At 43.3% G+C, this 16,198-nt stretch overlaps 1 protein-coding gene across 1 annotated transcript in view; it reads right to left on the bottom strand.

Moving 5' to 3' along the window:
• Positions 1-1,488: 1,488 nt before the first annotated feature.
• Positions 1,489-16,198, bottom strand: part of dph5 (diphthamide biosynthesis 5) — a 42,883-nt gene continuing 28,173 nt past the window's right edge. The window contains exons 6-8 of the mRNA XM_028812423.2: positions 9,996-10,035; positions 4,533-4,636; positions 1,489-2,051 (exon numbers count right to left, since the gene is read on the bottom strand). Of these exons, the coding sequence (XP_028668256.1) occupies positions 1,816-2,051; positions 4,533-4,636; positions 9,996-10,035 (380 nt within the window). The 3' untranslated portion in view covers positions 1,489-1,815. The remainder of the gene's footprint in view (positions 2,052-4,532; positions 4,637-9,995; positions 10,036-16,198) is intronic.

The raw sequence follows: 16,198 nt of genomic DNA on the forward strand, positions 1-16,198 counted from the left end.
GACTGCATTTTTAACCTCTACTTTGAATGGATTTATTTATTGCGTTTTTATCCCCCACTATTAAATTGTACTTATGGATTATTTATTTATGGAGTTTTTGAGCACTGCACTGTGGACACTGTTTCTGGTTTTATTTTTATTCTTTTTAACAAAAGCACAGAACACTTTTTACACCATTCCCTTTCTTCTTGTGTGATTTGTCCCCATCTGTCAGCTCATTCGGTCATAACTATCGACGGTGTTGGGTTCGAGAGACCCCTAAAATGTGAAGAGGGAGCCTGCAGTGGATCTGCAACAGCAATAAAACAAGGGGCGCGTCGATAGGATGGATCAGGCACTGACAGAAAAAAACATAAGAAAAGTGTGCAAAGGAACGTTGGTGACTGATGTCACATGAAGGACACTGGACGTGCCTTCCCGACTGTATTTATGTTGATGTTTTGGTCTTTCCTTGTTTCTCTCTTACATGTAATAACATTTTTTCTTGTTGAAAAATATTGGACATTTTTGGCTTGTTTTTCTTGGGGGGAAAACATAAACACAACATAACGCTAAAGAGGCTACAACATCTACAAAAATAATCTCACACTACTCTTCTTACATAATCCACAAGTCAGGTCATCCAATTACATTCTCAAAATGCATGTATTCTTTTGGCTAAAATATTATTAAATACATATGTTTAGAGACTAATTACAGCAGTGCATGAACTGGAAGGGCGTTCAGATGGGATGGTGCCTTTCAGTTGAAGACAGGGCTCTCGACCAATGAATGAGTGAGAGAGGCGGGTCTTCAATTTAAAAGCTCTAATCCTACACAGCTGTATACTGCTGGTTAACTCGTGTGCATGAGGGGTGCCAGATTGTTTTATAAAAGGAAGTCTTTAAATTAAATGTATGATATTGACCAGACCGCCTTGGCTGTCCTCCTAACACAATACATCTTCTCATTTCTGCTTTCTATCTCGTAAGCGTTTCTGTGTTTAAATTGTAAAAAAGAAGTTTAGATAGATAGATAGATAGATAGATAGATAGATAGATAGATAGATAGATAGATAGATAGATAGATAGATTCTTTATTAATCCCAAGGGGAAATTCACAAATTGGGAACAACTCTCCCCCTTTCCTTTCTGCCTTTACTTTTTTTTAGCTTATTCCTTCCTTCACATGCTCTGACTTTCAGTTTTCTTTAAAATCTCATGTAGTTGGTAGATGTATTGTTGATAGAAAGTTTAATTCTAAAGACCTTCATAATAGAATTTTAACTTTCTAGTAAAGAAAAGCCAAGCAAAATGACACCTTTTATTGGCTAAATAAAAAGATTACAATATGCAAGCTTTCGAGGCAACTCAGGCCCCTTCTTCAGGTAAGATGTAGCCTGAAGAAGGGGCCTGAGTTGCCTCGAAAGCTTGCATATTGTAATCTTTTTAGTTAGCCAATAAAAGGTGGCATTTTGCTTGGCTTTTCTCTACATTCATAATGGCTAACACGGTACAACACCCTAGTACAACTTTCCAGTAAGTAGTTTAATCTTTTCTTTAAATCTGAAGAGAGATGTACAAATGGCGCCATGATTCATACAGCCTCAAGTTACCCAACCTTTGTCTTGATGCAGTTCACATTTTTCAAAAAGCCACAAGCTGTTTGGTGGCAGCAGAAAAGCCAGCAAATACGTAAAGAGCACAATGAGGAAGGCCATCCTATAGCAGCTCTAATTGTGCAGTTGATCACTTTCAGGTAGAATGGTGGGCAACGCTGATTTGGGAGGGGCGTCCTCCCAGAAGGCAGCAGTCAGGCCCCTCACATAAATGTGTCTCAGGATGTGAACGTGGAGCTGTCCACCGCTTTGAGTGCAGCCAAACTCTGCTCATCCACTGCAAACAGCCTCAGCATGTCCAGCTCCATGGGATGAAGGTGTCCAGTGATGATGAGGGAGTGTAGGGGCTTACCAAGTTCCACCAATGCCAACTGCCGCAAGGTTCCAGCCTTTATCTTCTGATCTTCAGAGCCCACTCTTGATAGCCCCACACAGACTGTATCTTCAGAAATGGCTGTAGATGGATATATATAAAAAAAAAAAAGCGTGTGCAGTCAGCTCCTACTGGGTGGGCACCATTCAACACGGCACAGCAGTCTTCATGACAAAGTGCTCTTTAGCAGACAGATGACAGCAAGCAGTGTAAGACAATTCATTGTAACGCTACATAATACAGTGCAGCACGGTGTCGCAGTTGTTAGTGCCACTGCCCCCTGGTGCCCAGTCGTGGTCTGTGTGCAGTCTGCATTTTCTACTTTCTTGCGGATGCCTCTGACTCTCCACAACCATGAACAGGATTGGGAGATTGTGAATGTTATGGAATGTAATGTCAACAATGCAGTGCTGTGAATGTGAATGGCCTCAGACCTTCAGGCAAAATGCAATATTAGAGAACGGGAACCCAAGTGAACACGCAGTACAGTTTTTACATCAGGACTTTCTTGACTCAGGGAATATCCCTATCACCTATGTGAAAAGTAATTGCCCCCATAGTTTCAGGCCTTGTTTGCAGCAATAATCACAACCATAATTTGACATCAGTCTTTCATAGTGCGGTTGAGGAATTTCAGCCTACTCTTCTATGCTTTAATTCTGACACACCGGTAGATTCTTCAGATATGAACTGCTCGTTTCAGCATCTCTGTGGGGTTCTGTGATGCCCAACTGGTTAAAAGCCTTGGGCTCAACTGAGTCAAATAATCAATAAACTTTGCTCAGCTACCTACAGAGTAGTCAGTGGATCAGCAGCTATATATATGGAAAGACTCGTGAGGTCCTGTGCTCCTTCTTGCCCACTCAGGTCTGCTGATGAACTGTGCCTGTTGATGCCACTTCTGTGTAGCATTAAATCAAAATCCAGACTCGTTCAGCTCTTAGCTGGTGGAACAAGCTGCTCACCTCCATTCTTCCTCCCTCAACGTGTTCAATGTCTCTTTCCATCTAACAGCTAGCTGTTAAGGTTCTTGTAACCTGGGAATTGAAACTCGCTTGTATTTTGTTCTGAGCTCGTCACTTGAGGTGATCAATTTTGCCACCTTGTCCTGTCACACTCGCTCCAAGCAAGCCCCCAGACTGATGTTTACTCGATTGTGTTGACCTCTTTTGCAAGTTGGTTTGTAAAACTTAACTTAGGGTACAACTACCTTTTCGCATGGGCAGTAGAGGTGTTGAACAACTTAAAAACTGTACATAAAGCAGCAACTTAGAAATGGTGTCTTATGTTTCCTTTGGTTCCTTTTATCTAATGCTACAGTTTGTCTAAAGATCTGAAACCACTCATTGTGACAAATATGCAAAGATCAAGGAAGGGGACAAATACTTTTTCACATCACTGTATATTTACCACAAATCTGTTCAAGAGGTCTATCTTGATCCATGTTCTGTTTGTCAGTAATTGTATGCATAAACATAATCATATAACAAAAATATCTCATTTTTGTGCATTACTTTGCCCAGAGACGTTCCAGCTTTACCCTGAGGGTTTTGAAGAGCATCTGAAGTGAAAACGGCACTATGACTAACATGCAGAGGATTTTTTATTCTTAGATTGGCAGTCATAAAAATATTAGTGATACTAATTTTGAAAAATGTTTTGCTGCCTAAGCCAGCATAAGCTGCCAGCACTGCTCACTTCATAAGGAAGCTGGCTCCAAAAACTGGCATCCGGACTCTGTTTTCCTGTGCCTTGGCTCACATTTTCTGATTTCCCACTGGGGTCACAGTGTGTGTTTGCCACTGGTTTCTTGTCGTCTGGCCAAGAGTGGCCTGTAGCCTTCACCTCTTCGGAGGCATTAGACAGAGAGTTCCCACAAGTATCTGGGTTTTTTTCCTTTTGTTTATTGCCTGGTGTGGCTGTGTATGTTGTCCCAAGTCTTGAAGTGGACATTACAGAAAACGACCATAAGGCTAGGATTCTACACAGATGTCATCGGGCACAACATACTGTTGCCAAGCAGACTTTTAATTGCCAGTGTGTGTGTAGGTTGGAAGCTGAGCAGTGTTCCCTTCCTTGTCACCCACAAAACCAATGAACCCCTTCATTTTGCTAAGTTACATAAAGGCTGCTGGCAATTGGGCATTGGCTTCTGCAAACAGTCAATTTACACGTCACCAAGAGTCCTGCTGTATGAATTGTCTTTTTTCTTTTTATTTGTAAATAAACCTCAAAAGTGTGAGTTAAGCTGCAGCTTTTTTAAGCCACTGGGAGTAATCAGCATCACAAAGAGTTAACAACCAACTTGGCAGAAACTTCTTTACAGAAAGTCACATGGAAATTCAGATGCCCTGAAACCTCACCCTCTAGTCTTTTTCCAGTCAAATCACAACAGAAATGCAAGAATATACCAAAACCCCAACTATCACATGAAACCTTGATGGACATAAAGTAACAAATTATGTGTTTCAGAGGAAGGGGCGCATATGGAATGGAAAGCAGCTCAACTTTATTGTATTCATTCATTTGAATGACATACTGTGTGTAATGTGCTGAACTTACCCAGGTCCTCGTTCTGTTCCCTCTTGTGCCGTACGATTTCAAGAAGCTGCTCAGCAGCTTGGCAAACACTCATATACCTGGGTGGCTCATACACTTTTCGCCCCCTGCATAGCAAAGAAAGAAGAATTAGGTATCCATCGGATCTCACTTCCCTAAAGGTGATAGTGAAGCTCAAAATGTTCCCGTTCTGTATTCATCACAAGACTCATCGTGCCTATGAGAGAACTTTAACAACCTGGGACATGAAGAAGGCAGCCGCCTGCTCCAGCCAAGCCCTCTATACAGTGGGGGAAATAAGCATTTGATCCCCTGCTGAATTTGTAAGTTTGCTCATTTTACAAAGAAACTAACCATCTCTCATTTATATTTTAATGGAGAGAGACAGAATATCAACCAAAAATCCAGGAAAAACACAACACATAACAGTTATAAATTGATTTGCATGTCACTGAGTGAAGTAAGGATTTGATCCCCTACAACCCAGTCAGAATTCTGGCTCCCACAAATTGGCTGTGTGCCCATCAATCAATCAATAAATTCCAGATACTCCTGATCTCAATTTGTGATGTGTATAAAGCACACCTCTCCACAGAATCAATTTCTTCCATTCCAACCTTTACCCCACCATAGGCAACACCAAAGAGCTGTCAATGGACATCAGGGACAAGATTGTAGACCTGCACAAGGCTATGGCGGTATGTTTTGGATCATTGTCATGCTGGAAAAACCCATCTTCAGTGTTCTGGCTGAGGGACGGAGGTTGTCGTCCAAGATTTTACGTCCATTGGTCCCTCAATGCGGTGAAGTCGTCCTGTACCCTTAGCCGAAAAACAGACCCAAACCATAAGGTTTCCACCTCCGTACTTGACTGTGGGGATGGCATGGTGTTCTTTGGGACATACTCCACATTTCCCCTCCTCCTTGGTTTCATTTGACCTCAGCACTTTCTCCCAAGCCTTCTCTGAATCATTTAGATGCCACTGGCAATCTTAAGATGGGGCTATACATGTGCCTTCTTGAGCAGCGGGACCTTGCGGGCGCTGCAAGATTTCAATCCATTACGGTTAACAACAGTGTTTTTGGTGACTGTGGTGGTCCCAACTGCCTTCAGATCATTAACAAGCTCCTCCCGTGTAGTTTTGGGCTGATCCCTCACCTTTCTCATGATCATCCTCACCGCCTGAGGAATGGAGCTCCAGACCGTGGGTAATTGATGGTCATTTTATATTTCTGCCATTCCCGAATAATCACACCAACAGTTGTCACTTTCTCACCAAGCCTCTTGCTGATGGTCTTGTAGACCATTCCAGTCTTGTCCCTGACGTCCTTTGATAGCTCTTTGGTGTTGCCCATCGTGGTGGAGAGGTTGGAATGAAAGAAATTGATTCTGTGGACAGGTGGGTTTTATACACATCACTAGCTGAGATCAGGAGTATCTGAAATTCATTGATTGATTGTAATTGCCAATCTGTGAGTTCCAGAATTCTGGCTGGGTTGTAGGGGATCAAATCTTTACTTCACTCAATGACATGCAAATCAATTTGTAACTGTTATGTAATGCGTTTTTCTGTATTTTTGGTTGATATTCTGTCCCTCTCCATTAAAATGAAACTAACATAACAATTAGACTGTTTGTTTCTTTGTAAGTGAGCAAACTTACAAATTCAGCAGGGGATCAAAATAATCATTTCCACCCACTGTATGTGTCAGATGGGCTACTTGTGAAAAAGGACTTTTCTTTTCTTTGATACTGCAAACACCCATAATCCTTCACCAATTACAGGGTCAGGTTTCTTTTGGTTAATACATTTTCTTCAAATGAAGGAGACCTCCAGCCCCCTTTCGAACCACATGGCAAACGAAGAAACTCAGATTCCACTGACAATCTAGACTAAACATTTTTGACATTCAACTCTGTGGTGGGCTGGCGTCCTGCCCGGGGTTTGTTTCCTGCCTTGTGCCCTGTGCTGGCTGGGATTGGCTCCAGCAGACCCCCGTGACCCTGTAGTTAGGATATAGTGGGTTGGATAATGGATGGATGGATGGATGACATTCAACTTAAATCCAGCTACAAATGAACACAGAGTGCCTATAAGAAGCATTCACCCCTTTAGACGTTTTCACATTTCCTTCTTATGCAACATTAAATCTAAGTGAATTTAATTTGGCTTTATGACATTGATCAACAGAAAAAGACTCTTTAATGTCAAAGTGAAATACAGATCTCTGCAAATTAATTACAAATATAAAAGACAAAAGAACTGATCACATAAGTATTCACCCCCATCAAGTCAGTATTCAGCAGCTGGCGGACATGACAGCCGTCAGTCTGTCTGCTCAGGTCTCTCTCTCTGTCAGCTCTGCCATTTTTCCCCATTCTTCTTTTCTTCTGCCAAGGTGTCACCAGGCGTGAACAGCCTTTTTCAAGCTCGGCCACAAATTCTCAATTGGTTTGAGATCTGGACTCCAGGACATTAACATTGTTGTTTACAAGCCATTCCTGTGGAGGTTTGGCTTTACGTCTTGCTGGAAAACAAATCTCCCTCCAAGGCACAGGTTTCTTGCAGATTGCATCAGGTTTTCCTCCAGTATTTCTCCATATTTTGCTGCATTCATTTTACCCTCACAAGCCTTCCAGAGCCCATGGCAGAGAAGCAAAACCCACAGCCGGATGCTTCACGGTGGGGATGGCGAGTTTTTAATAATGTGCAGTGAAAACATGTCATTTAGCCTGATGGCCATAAGGCTCAATTGTGGTCTCATCAGACCACAGCACCTTCTTCCAGCTGACCTCAGTGTCTCCCATGTGCCTTCTTCCAAGATGCCATGTGTGCTTTTTAGTCTTTGCCACCCTCCTAAAAAGCTGCGACTGGTGAAGCACCAGGCCAACAACTGTTGTCTGCACAGTCTCTCCAATGTCAGTCACTGTAGCTTGTGACTCCTTCAGAGTTTTCAGAGGTCTCTTGGTGTCTTACCTCACTTGTTCTCTTCAGTTTTTGTGGATGGTCTGCTCTAGCTGATTTACACTTGTCCCGTATTCTTTCCATTTCTTCATGATTGATTTAACTGGACATTTAGAGACTTGGAGGTTTCCTTGTCTCCATCCCCTGACTTGAACTTTTCATGGAGTTGTTTGGAGAGTTTGCTTGCTTTCATTGTGTAGATTGTGTAGTTAAGACCACCATACTGACTCACCACAAACATGCAGGTACGTTTTTACTGCCATAAACTAAAACCAGAGACAGGTGATCTCCATTAAACTAATGATGTCACTTCTAAAACCAACTGGCTGCATCAGTGATGAACTAGGAGTGTCACAGTGAAGGGGATGAAATCTTATGCAATCAGTTATTTAGTGTGTTATATCTCTACATATAAAAGGCAAAGCCCTCACTGACTCCTCACTGACTCTCCCCACTTTCCATATAGGTAGGAAGCTGAAATTTCGCGTGCTCATTCCTTGCAGTGTACTTACAAAAGTTAGATATGTTTCATGTCCTATTGCAACACCCAAGTGGGGGAAACGGGTGTACCCCCTAAACTATATATAGATAGGGGAAACCCCTCCTCGCTATTTCTGCGACTTCTGATATATGTAAGAAGCCCAAATTTCCCATGCTCATCCTTTACACTGTACTTACAAATGTTAAGTATGTTTCATTTTGCGCCATGCCCCGTATCGAACTTTCGAAAATAACGTCTTCTTTTTGGCGGTTCTCACCATTATGCCGTAAGGAACTTTCGGAACTGACCTCTCCTTTTGGCGGTTTCATTCCTTATTTCCGTTAACAGACGATTTATTTCACGGCAGAGACGCACAAGGGCCGCCCCCGGTCCATCCATCCATCCATTTTCTTTCGCTTATCCGAGGTCGGGTCGCGGGGGCAGCAGCTTGAGCAGAGATGCCCAGACTTCCCTCTCTCTGGCCACTTCTTCTAGCTCTTCCTGGAGAATCCCAAGGCGTTCCCAGGCCAGCCGGGAGACATAGTCCCTCCAGCGTGTCCTGGGTCTTCCTCGGGGCCTCCTACCGGTTGGACGTGCCCGGAACACCTCACCAGGGAGGCGTCCAGGAGGCATCCTAATCAGATGCCCGAGCACCTCATCTGACTCCTCTCGATGCGGTCTCTCTTCCTTTTTCCGCACAGCCACTGTCCGCCCAACTACCACGTAGTTGGCTCCCTGCCTATATACATTAATGCCATCCCGCGCTCATGTGCATCCTCACTCTCTTCCTTACTTTCCTCAGCTGTTCGTCATGCTGACTGCTCCCTTCTTCTTTACTCCACCGCTTCAAGCCTGTTATTGTTGGCTTTGCTTCACGTCTTCCCGCCTCCTCCCTGTGACTCCTGCCTTTTCGTTTACTCCACCGCTTTACTATGAAACTTACAACCACCAAAACTTTGTAACGGTACCAGGCTTCAGATGAAATCTCTGCACATGTCTTCACTGGAACTGGCTCAGGAGAGACTCTATTTATTCCTCGCATCCCTCTCATACCCTCTGACCTCCCATTCCAATTCAAACGCCTCCAATTTCCAGTAAGGGTCTGCTTTGCTATGACAATAAGTAAGTCACAGGGCCAGACTCTGGTTGCCATTGACTTGACACAAGCTGGCTTCTCACATGGCCGACTGTACATTAAGATGCTCAAGAGTGAGCTCAGCAGACAGCTTGGTCATTTTACAGCCCGAGGGCGTCGTTTACAAAGAGATGCTTACATCCTAAAAATGGGCATTTCTCATACACAACATCTACAATCATAAATTAAACTCTTTACAATCATCAAATTTACTCTCAATACTAAAATAAGCCTACGACAATTACATTGACAATCATGCAACGTTATTTTTAAAATGCTTTTCCTTTTCTTTTTCATAACTTCTTCAACACACTTCTTCTCCACTGCAAAGCGCCGGTATTTTGCTAGTACGCAATAATTTAGGACTCTTTGCAGGGGTCTGCTTTGACTTTGACATTATAAAGAGTCATTGATCATGTTAACTCCATTGTGATTCAATGTTGTATAACAATAAAATGTAAAAACATCCAGGGGGGTGAATACCTTTTACAGGCACCGTGTCGTGGGGCTGCTATTGTGTATCCCCACAGGTGGCGCAGTGGTAGTGCTGCTGCTTTGCAGTAAGGAGACTGTGGAAGATTGTGGGTTCACTTCCCGGTTCCTCCCTGTGTGGATAGCGCTCTGAGTACTGAGAAAAGCGCTATATAAATGTAATGAATTATTATTATTATTATTACACATTGTCAGCATTTATATCCAGATCTGCACAGGTAGAGTGAAGCAGCAGAATCCACTAATGCAACTTTATATGGGTGGATTTCAAATCTCTTCATGGAAACCGTCTTTAAATTTAATTAAAGTGAGCCTGAGTTCTGAAATTATATGTCAGCTCTCCCATCCCCATTTCAAACAATAAGCTCCGTGCACACGTGACGATTACTTACTTCATTAAGTTTTCGAGAGTCTGCTCCTTAACTTTGATATCTGTAGACGAGAGGAGACAACAATATCAGCCACAAAAAAAAAAAACACAAAACACTTTACAGAGCCTCGTCACCAAGGAATTAAAATGACAAAAACTACAAGATAAAGGTGTGGGTTAGAAAGAGCTAAAAGAATTTGGACATACAAAACCAGTGGCACAAATCCAAGGCCCTAGACAGGATAGCTGAGCGCGTGTCAGCTGAAGTGTACATGAGGGGGCTGATATGGCTCGCCACAGGCTGTTAATAATACATTTTAATTTATACAAGGCACCTTCCTAAGCACTCAAGGACACCGAACAAACGATAAATAAAAAAAAACACATTATAAACAAAACATCAGAAAATACAGAAAATATAAAAATTAAATTGGCAGACCGGGGTGGTGGTTCCCCTCTTTAAGAAGGGGGATCGGAGGGTGTGTTCCAACTACAGAGGGATCACACTCCTCAGCCTCCCTGGAAAAGTCTATTCGGGGGTCCTGGAGAGGAGGGTCCGTCGGATAGTCAAACCTCGGATTCAGGAGGAACAGTGTGGTTTTCGTCCTGGTCGCAGAACAGTGGACCAGCTCTACACCCTTAGCAGAGTCCTGGAGGGTGCATGGGAGTTCACCCAACCAGTCTACATGTGTTTTGTGGACTTGGAAAAGGCGTTCGACCGTGTCCCTCGGGGAATCCTGTGGGGGGTGCTCCGGGAGAATGGGGTACCATACCCCCTGATAAGGGCTGTTCGGTCCCTGTACAACCGGTGTCAGAGCTTGGTCCGCATTGCCGGCAGTAAGTCGAACCCATTTCCAGTGAGATTAGGACTCCACCAGGGCTGCCCTTTGTCACCGATTCTGTTCATAACTTTTATGGACAGAATTTCTAGGCGCAGCCAGGGTGTTAAGGGGGTCCGGTTTGGTGGATTCAGGATTGGGTCACTGCTTTTTGCAGATGATGTTGTCCTGTTTGCTTCATCAGGCCGTGATCTTCAGCTCTCTCTGGATCGGTTCGCAGCTGAGTGTGAAGCTCCTGGGAAGGTAATCGGCACCTCCAAATCCGAGACCATGGTCCTCAGACGGAAAAGGGTGAAGTGCCCTCTCAGGGTTGGGAGCGAGATCCTACCTCAAGTGGAGGAGTTCAAGTATCTTGGCATCTTGTTCACGAGTGAGGGAAGAATGGAGCGTGAGATTGACAGGCAGATCGGTGCGGCGTCCGCAGTGATGAGGGCTCTGCATTGGTCTGTCGTGGTGAAAAAGGAGCTGAGCCATAAGGCAAAGCTCTCAATTTACCAGTCGATCTACGCTCCTACCCTCACCTATGGTCATGAGCTATGGGTAGTGACCGAAAGAACGAGATCGCGAATACAAGCGGCTGAAATGAGTTTCCTCCACAGGGTGTCTGGGCTCTCCCTTAAAGATAGGGTGAGAAGCTCAGAGTAGAGCCGCTGCTCCTCCGCATCGAGAGCAGTCAGATGAGGTGGATCGGGCATCTGATCAGGATGCCTCCTGGACGCCTCCCTGGTGAGGTGTTCTGGGCACGTCTAACAGGGAGGAGGCCCGGGGAAGACCCAGGACACGCTGGGGGGACTATGTCTCTCGGCTGGCCTGGGAACGCCTCGGGATTCTCCTGGAAGAGCTAGAAGAAGTGGCCGGGGAGAGGGAAGTCTGGGCATCTCTGCTCAAGCTGCTGCCCCCACGACCCGACCTCGGATAAGCGGACGAGGATGGATGGATAAAAATTAAAACCAAACAAAGCCACTGTAATCATAGAGAAAAAACAATTTTAAACAGATGGGTTTTAAATTTACATCTGAAAGTTGAAAATGATTCGATATTTCTAAGCTAGTGAGGTAGTGAGTTCCAGAACGGCTGAATGCTCGGCTCCCCATGGAGCTCAGATGGATGGAGGATCTAAGGTTACAGGATGGAACGGCAACATGAAGAAGGCCAGACAGATATGGAGGGGCGGGTTATGAATGGCCTTAAATGTTAACAGCAGAATTTTAAAATCAATTTGAAACTTAATCAGGAGCCAATGAAACTGCTACAAGACCGGAGTAATATGGTGAATAGCCGGGGTTCGAGTTATGATGCGAGCAGCAGAATTCTGGACTCAGAGAGAGATTTATTAGAGAGTCTCCTCTAGTCCTCTAGGTGCTCACTACCAGGACGCAGATCTGCATTTCCGACCAGAGGGCACAAGCAGTTCAGCTCTTGCTGACAGGAGTCTGTAACTTCTTGTTCTCTTGCTTGCTGCAGCTATCATTTCCTGCTATTATAAACGGGGACACTTTCCAGGATTTCAGCTGAGGAGTAATGAGAAATGTTTATTTGAGCTCATGCTTTGGCAGCCTGTGTCGCTTATATCCAGTTGAAGTGTTGTTTTCAATTTATTGAACAGAATGTGCCGCCCTGCCCTAAACCATATTTATAAAATACTGAGCCAGGACTTCTCACCCCCGGCAGATGGGTTGCAGACAAATACTGAGAAAGACAAAGGGAACAACATCTGGAGAGTGGGACAGAAGGAAGAGTTGCCTGCCTGATGTGTCGTACTGCAGAGGCTACAGTGCTCATCTGGATATGTGGTGATGGAGCGTTACAGTGTAAAATACAACAGGCCACAATTACACAATAAAGGCCCAGGTCTTGGGATGGGTGAGGTGAGTGAGCAAGCAAACCAGTGAGTGAATGTCCACCTGGCAAAAGATGGTAGGAGATAAAAACAACAATACAATTACTTCTCCAGCCACGTTCATATAGGATTGGCACCACAAAAACAGCACAGAAGGGAATTTTTGTTTTGGGTTGGTTGTATAGATTTTCCGACACACACGTGGACACATGGTGTGTCTGTGGTCTCAGTGGTAAAGTGTCCCTCTTGATCAGTCAGTATCTCTGGTTACTTTCTAGGAATAAACATGGCAGCTATGCCCTCTATTTGCACCAAAGAAGAATGGTGACCAGTGGTCTGCATCTTCTGGGCTGAAGGTGTACCAGGTGCGAAAATCCATCGAAGGCTTTCTGCACCATACGGAGACAGTGCGGTGTTTATGAATGGACTGAGAAGTTCAAAAATGGTCGGAGAAGTGTTAAGCATGAAGAAGAATTGGGACACCTGTTCATATCCACAAGTTACAACAACACTGAGAAAGTCAGCACCACCATTCAGACGAACCAGTGAGGATTTTGGTCCCATGTACACCTTCAGCCCCTAAACAGCTGATCACCGCTCGCTGATCTTCTATGGTGCAAACGTAGAGCAGAACTGAGAGAAAACAGCAACAGAATCTGACTGATCAAGGCTGAAACTATACCACTGTGACCACTGGCACACTGTGTTTCCATATGTGAGTGTGGGGAAAGCAATACAACTAGCCCCCCCCCCCCCCCATACCCGAAAACAAATATTACCATAGTCATAGACCAGAGTCATGGGGGTCTGGGGGGATGTGTTTGCTAGCATAGGGCGCCAGGCAGGAACAAAGCCTGGACAGGGCGCCAGTCCATCGTAGGGAGAATACGCAGACTCTCACACAGTGCCAGCAGCTCACCTAACTAGAATGCCTTTGGACAGTAGGAGGAAACCCACACAGACACGGGGAGAACATGCAAACACCACTCAGGGAGGACCTGAGTCTCCTTACTGCAAGACCACCATGCCCCCCTATCACAAAAGTGCAGAGAATTATTGACGTGCTCTCATTTTTTGTCTGAATGGAAAAAAAGCAAACTTCAAAACTGTGAATTTGTTAAAACTTATAAATGAGCATGTTCTTAATTACAAGAGGTCAATGTCAATGTCAATTTATTTATATAGCACATTTAAAACAACATAGTAATGCTGTGGCCAAAGTGCTTTACAATAAAAGAATAAAAAAAAAAAATTAACATAAAACATAAATAGAAATAAAATATATGAACATAAAATAAATACATAAAAAATAGAAGTAATGTTATATAATCACAAAGAGGAAACCATCAGTATTACTGAAGGTCATGGAGTGCAAGTGAATAGAACTGAGTCTTTAGTCTTGTTTAAGAGTTCCACAGGCGAGGCGCAGCAGCTGCCAACACCCTATCTGTCCCCCTTAGTTTTACACTTGGTACGAGGGACAACCAGAGACAGCTGACCAGAAGATCTAAGCATTCTAGATGGCTGATGTAAAACACACAGTTCAGATAAATAAGCAGGAGCAAACCCATGTAAAGATTTAAAAAATAGCAGCAAGATTTTAAAATCAATTTGAAAACTGACAGGCAGCCAGTGTAAAGAAGCTAATATTGGAGAAACAGTCATACTTTCTTGCCCCAACCAGAAACCGAGTGGCAGGATTTTGGACCAACTGTAACCTGTGTATCATTGATTTATTAATCCCAGAATACAGCGAGTTGCAGTAATCGAGGCGAGAAAAAATAAACGCATGAGTAGCTATCTCAAGATACCTACAAGATAAAAAAGGCTTTATCTTACCTAATAGACAAAGTCTTGACTACAGAATTTACTTGTTTCTCAAAAGAGAGGTTACTGTCAAAGATAACACCAAGATTGCGGACTTGAGGTTTGCAAAAGACAGACAAAGAGCCGAGAAGTCCAAGACCAATTTGGGCTTTAGCTGATGGACCCACTATAAGCACCTCCATTTTATTTTGATTTAGATCAAGAAAATTGTTAGCCATCCAGGATCTTAGTTCAGAAAGACAGTTGTGCAGTTGATTTGTTGTAGAGTTGCAGACAGGAATATAAATCTGAGTATCATCAGCATAGCAGTGAAAAGAAATAGGTGCTAATTGTGTTCATAAGAATTACTTCTGAATGCCTTGAAGTCACTTCAGTTTTTTTGTCCCTCTTGTGACATACCGTTTGACTCCCCTTGATGTCTAGTTATGTCAAGCTTTTTTGGGTTCCTCCTTAGTTTTAATAATAATAATTCTTTACATTTATATAGTGCTTTCCTCACTACTCAAAGCGCTCAGCAATTGCAGGTTAAGGTCCTTGCTCAAGGGCCCAACAGAGCAGAGTCCCTATTGGCATTTACGGGATTCGAACCTGCAACCTTCCGATTGCCAGTGCAGATCTCTAGCCTCAGAGTGTTTTGGACATCCAGTCCTGAAAACCACTCATTTTTTAGGACATTTTTGGACCATATTTTGTGTAGGAAATGACACCCTTATGATAAAGAGTAAACCAATAAATGTCTTCAGTAAAAAATTCTCAGAAGGACTTCACGCTGTGCAGGCCACATCAAGTCGTCCTCTAATGGGGTGTGAGGGGTCAAAGTTACTCCTTTTCACAAAACGTTTAAAAAAATGGGGAACCGTAACACAGGCATGTGAGGGTTCATACTATTTTAAGGTTGTTCCTCAAGAATATGATCATATTTTTGATATTTGATTCTTCACCAGTGATCCAAGCCTTCTATGAAGAAGGTGACAAATGACAAATTTCAAACAGAAGCATGCAGGGTATCATTTTAAGGTCTGAGATGACAAAATAAGATTGTGATCTTTTACTAGGTGTCTAGCTGCCAATGGATCTTGATCAGAGGGTGAGAAACGACAAATTTCTACTACAATCGAGAAGAGTTAAACTATAAACATTTGAACTGAAGCGCATGTTTTAATATTTCACATATCTGAAGCAACTATTCTTATTTATTGTGTACTTGTACTTCATGAAGTAAATCAGTACATTTCTTATGAACACCCCGAATTAGAACAACGTACGCTAATTCAGACGTTTTACACCAGCCATCAAGAGAGCTGAGATCTACCTGTCAGTTGTGCCCCCTCATACCAAGTGTAAAACTACGGGCGACTGGGCTGTACAGCTGCTGCACCGCGTCTGTGGAATTCTCTACCGAATTACATTAGGGGTCACCTTTAATTGAACTGGAGACTGGAGACGCGTTGCTCTTCTCTCACTTTCCATGATCTTCAGTGATTCCCTCCTCTTAGTCAATTGTTTGTTTCAATTTACTGCTGCTTGTGTTGTGTTTTTGTGTATTTTATTTCTGTTTATTTTATTTCTGTTTACTATATGTTTTAATGTAAAGCACTTTGGCTACAGCATCACTGATGTTGTTTTAAATGTGCTCTATAAAGAAATAGACACTGACATAAATAAATTGGCTTTTTTTATATTTATATCTTCTTCCATGACTTTGTACAGAAGCTCCGT

The sequence above is a fragment of the Erpetoichthys calabaricus genome, chromosome 10 (genome assembly GCF_900747795.2).
Source record: "Erpetoichthys calabaricus chromosome 10, fErpCal1.3, whole genome shotgun sequence".
In the NCBI taxonomy this organism is placed as follows: Eukaryota; Metazoa; Chordata; class Cladistia; order Polypteriformes; family Polypteridae; genus Erpetoichthys; species Erpetoichthys calabaricus.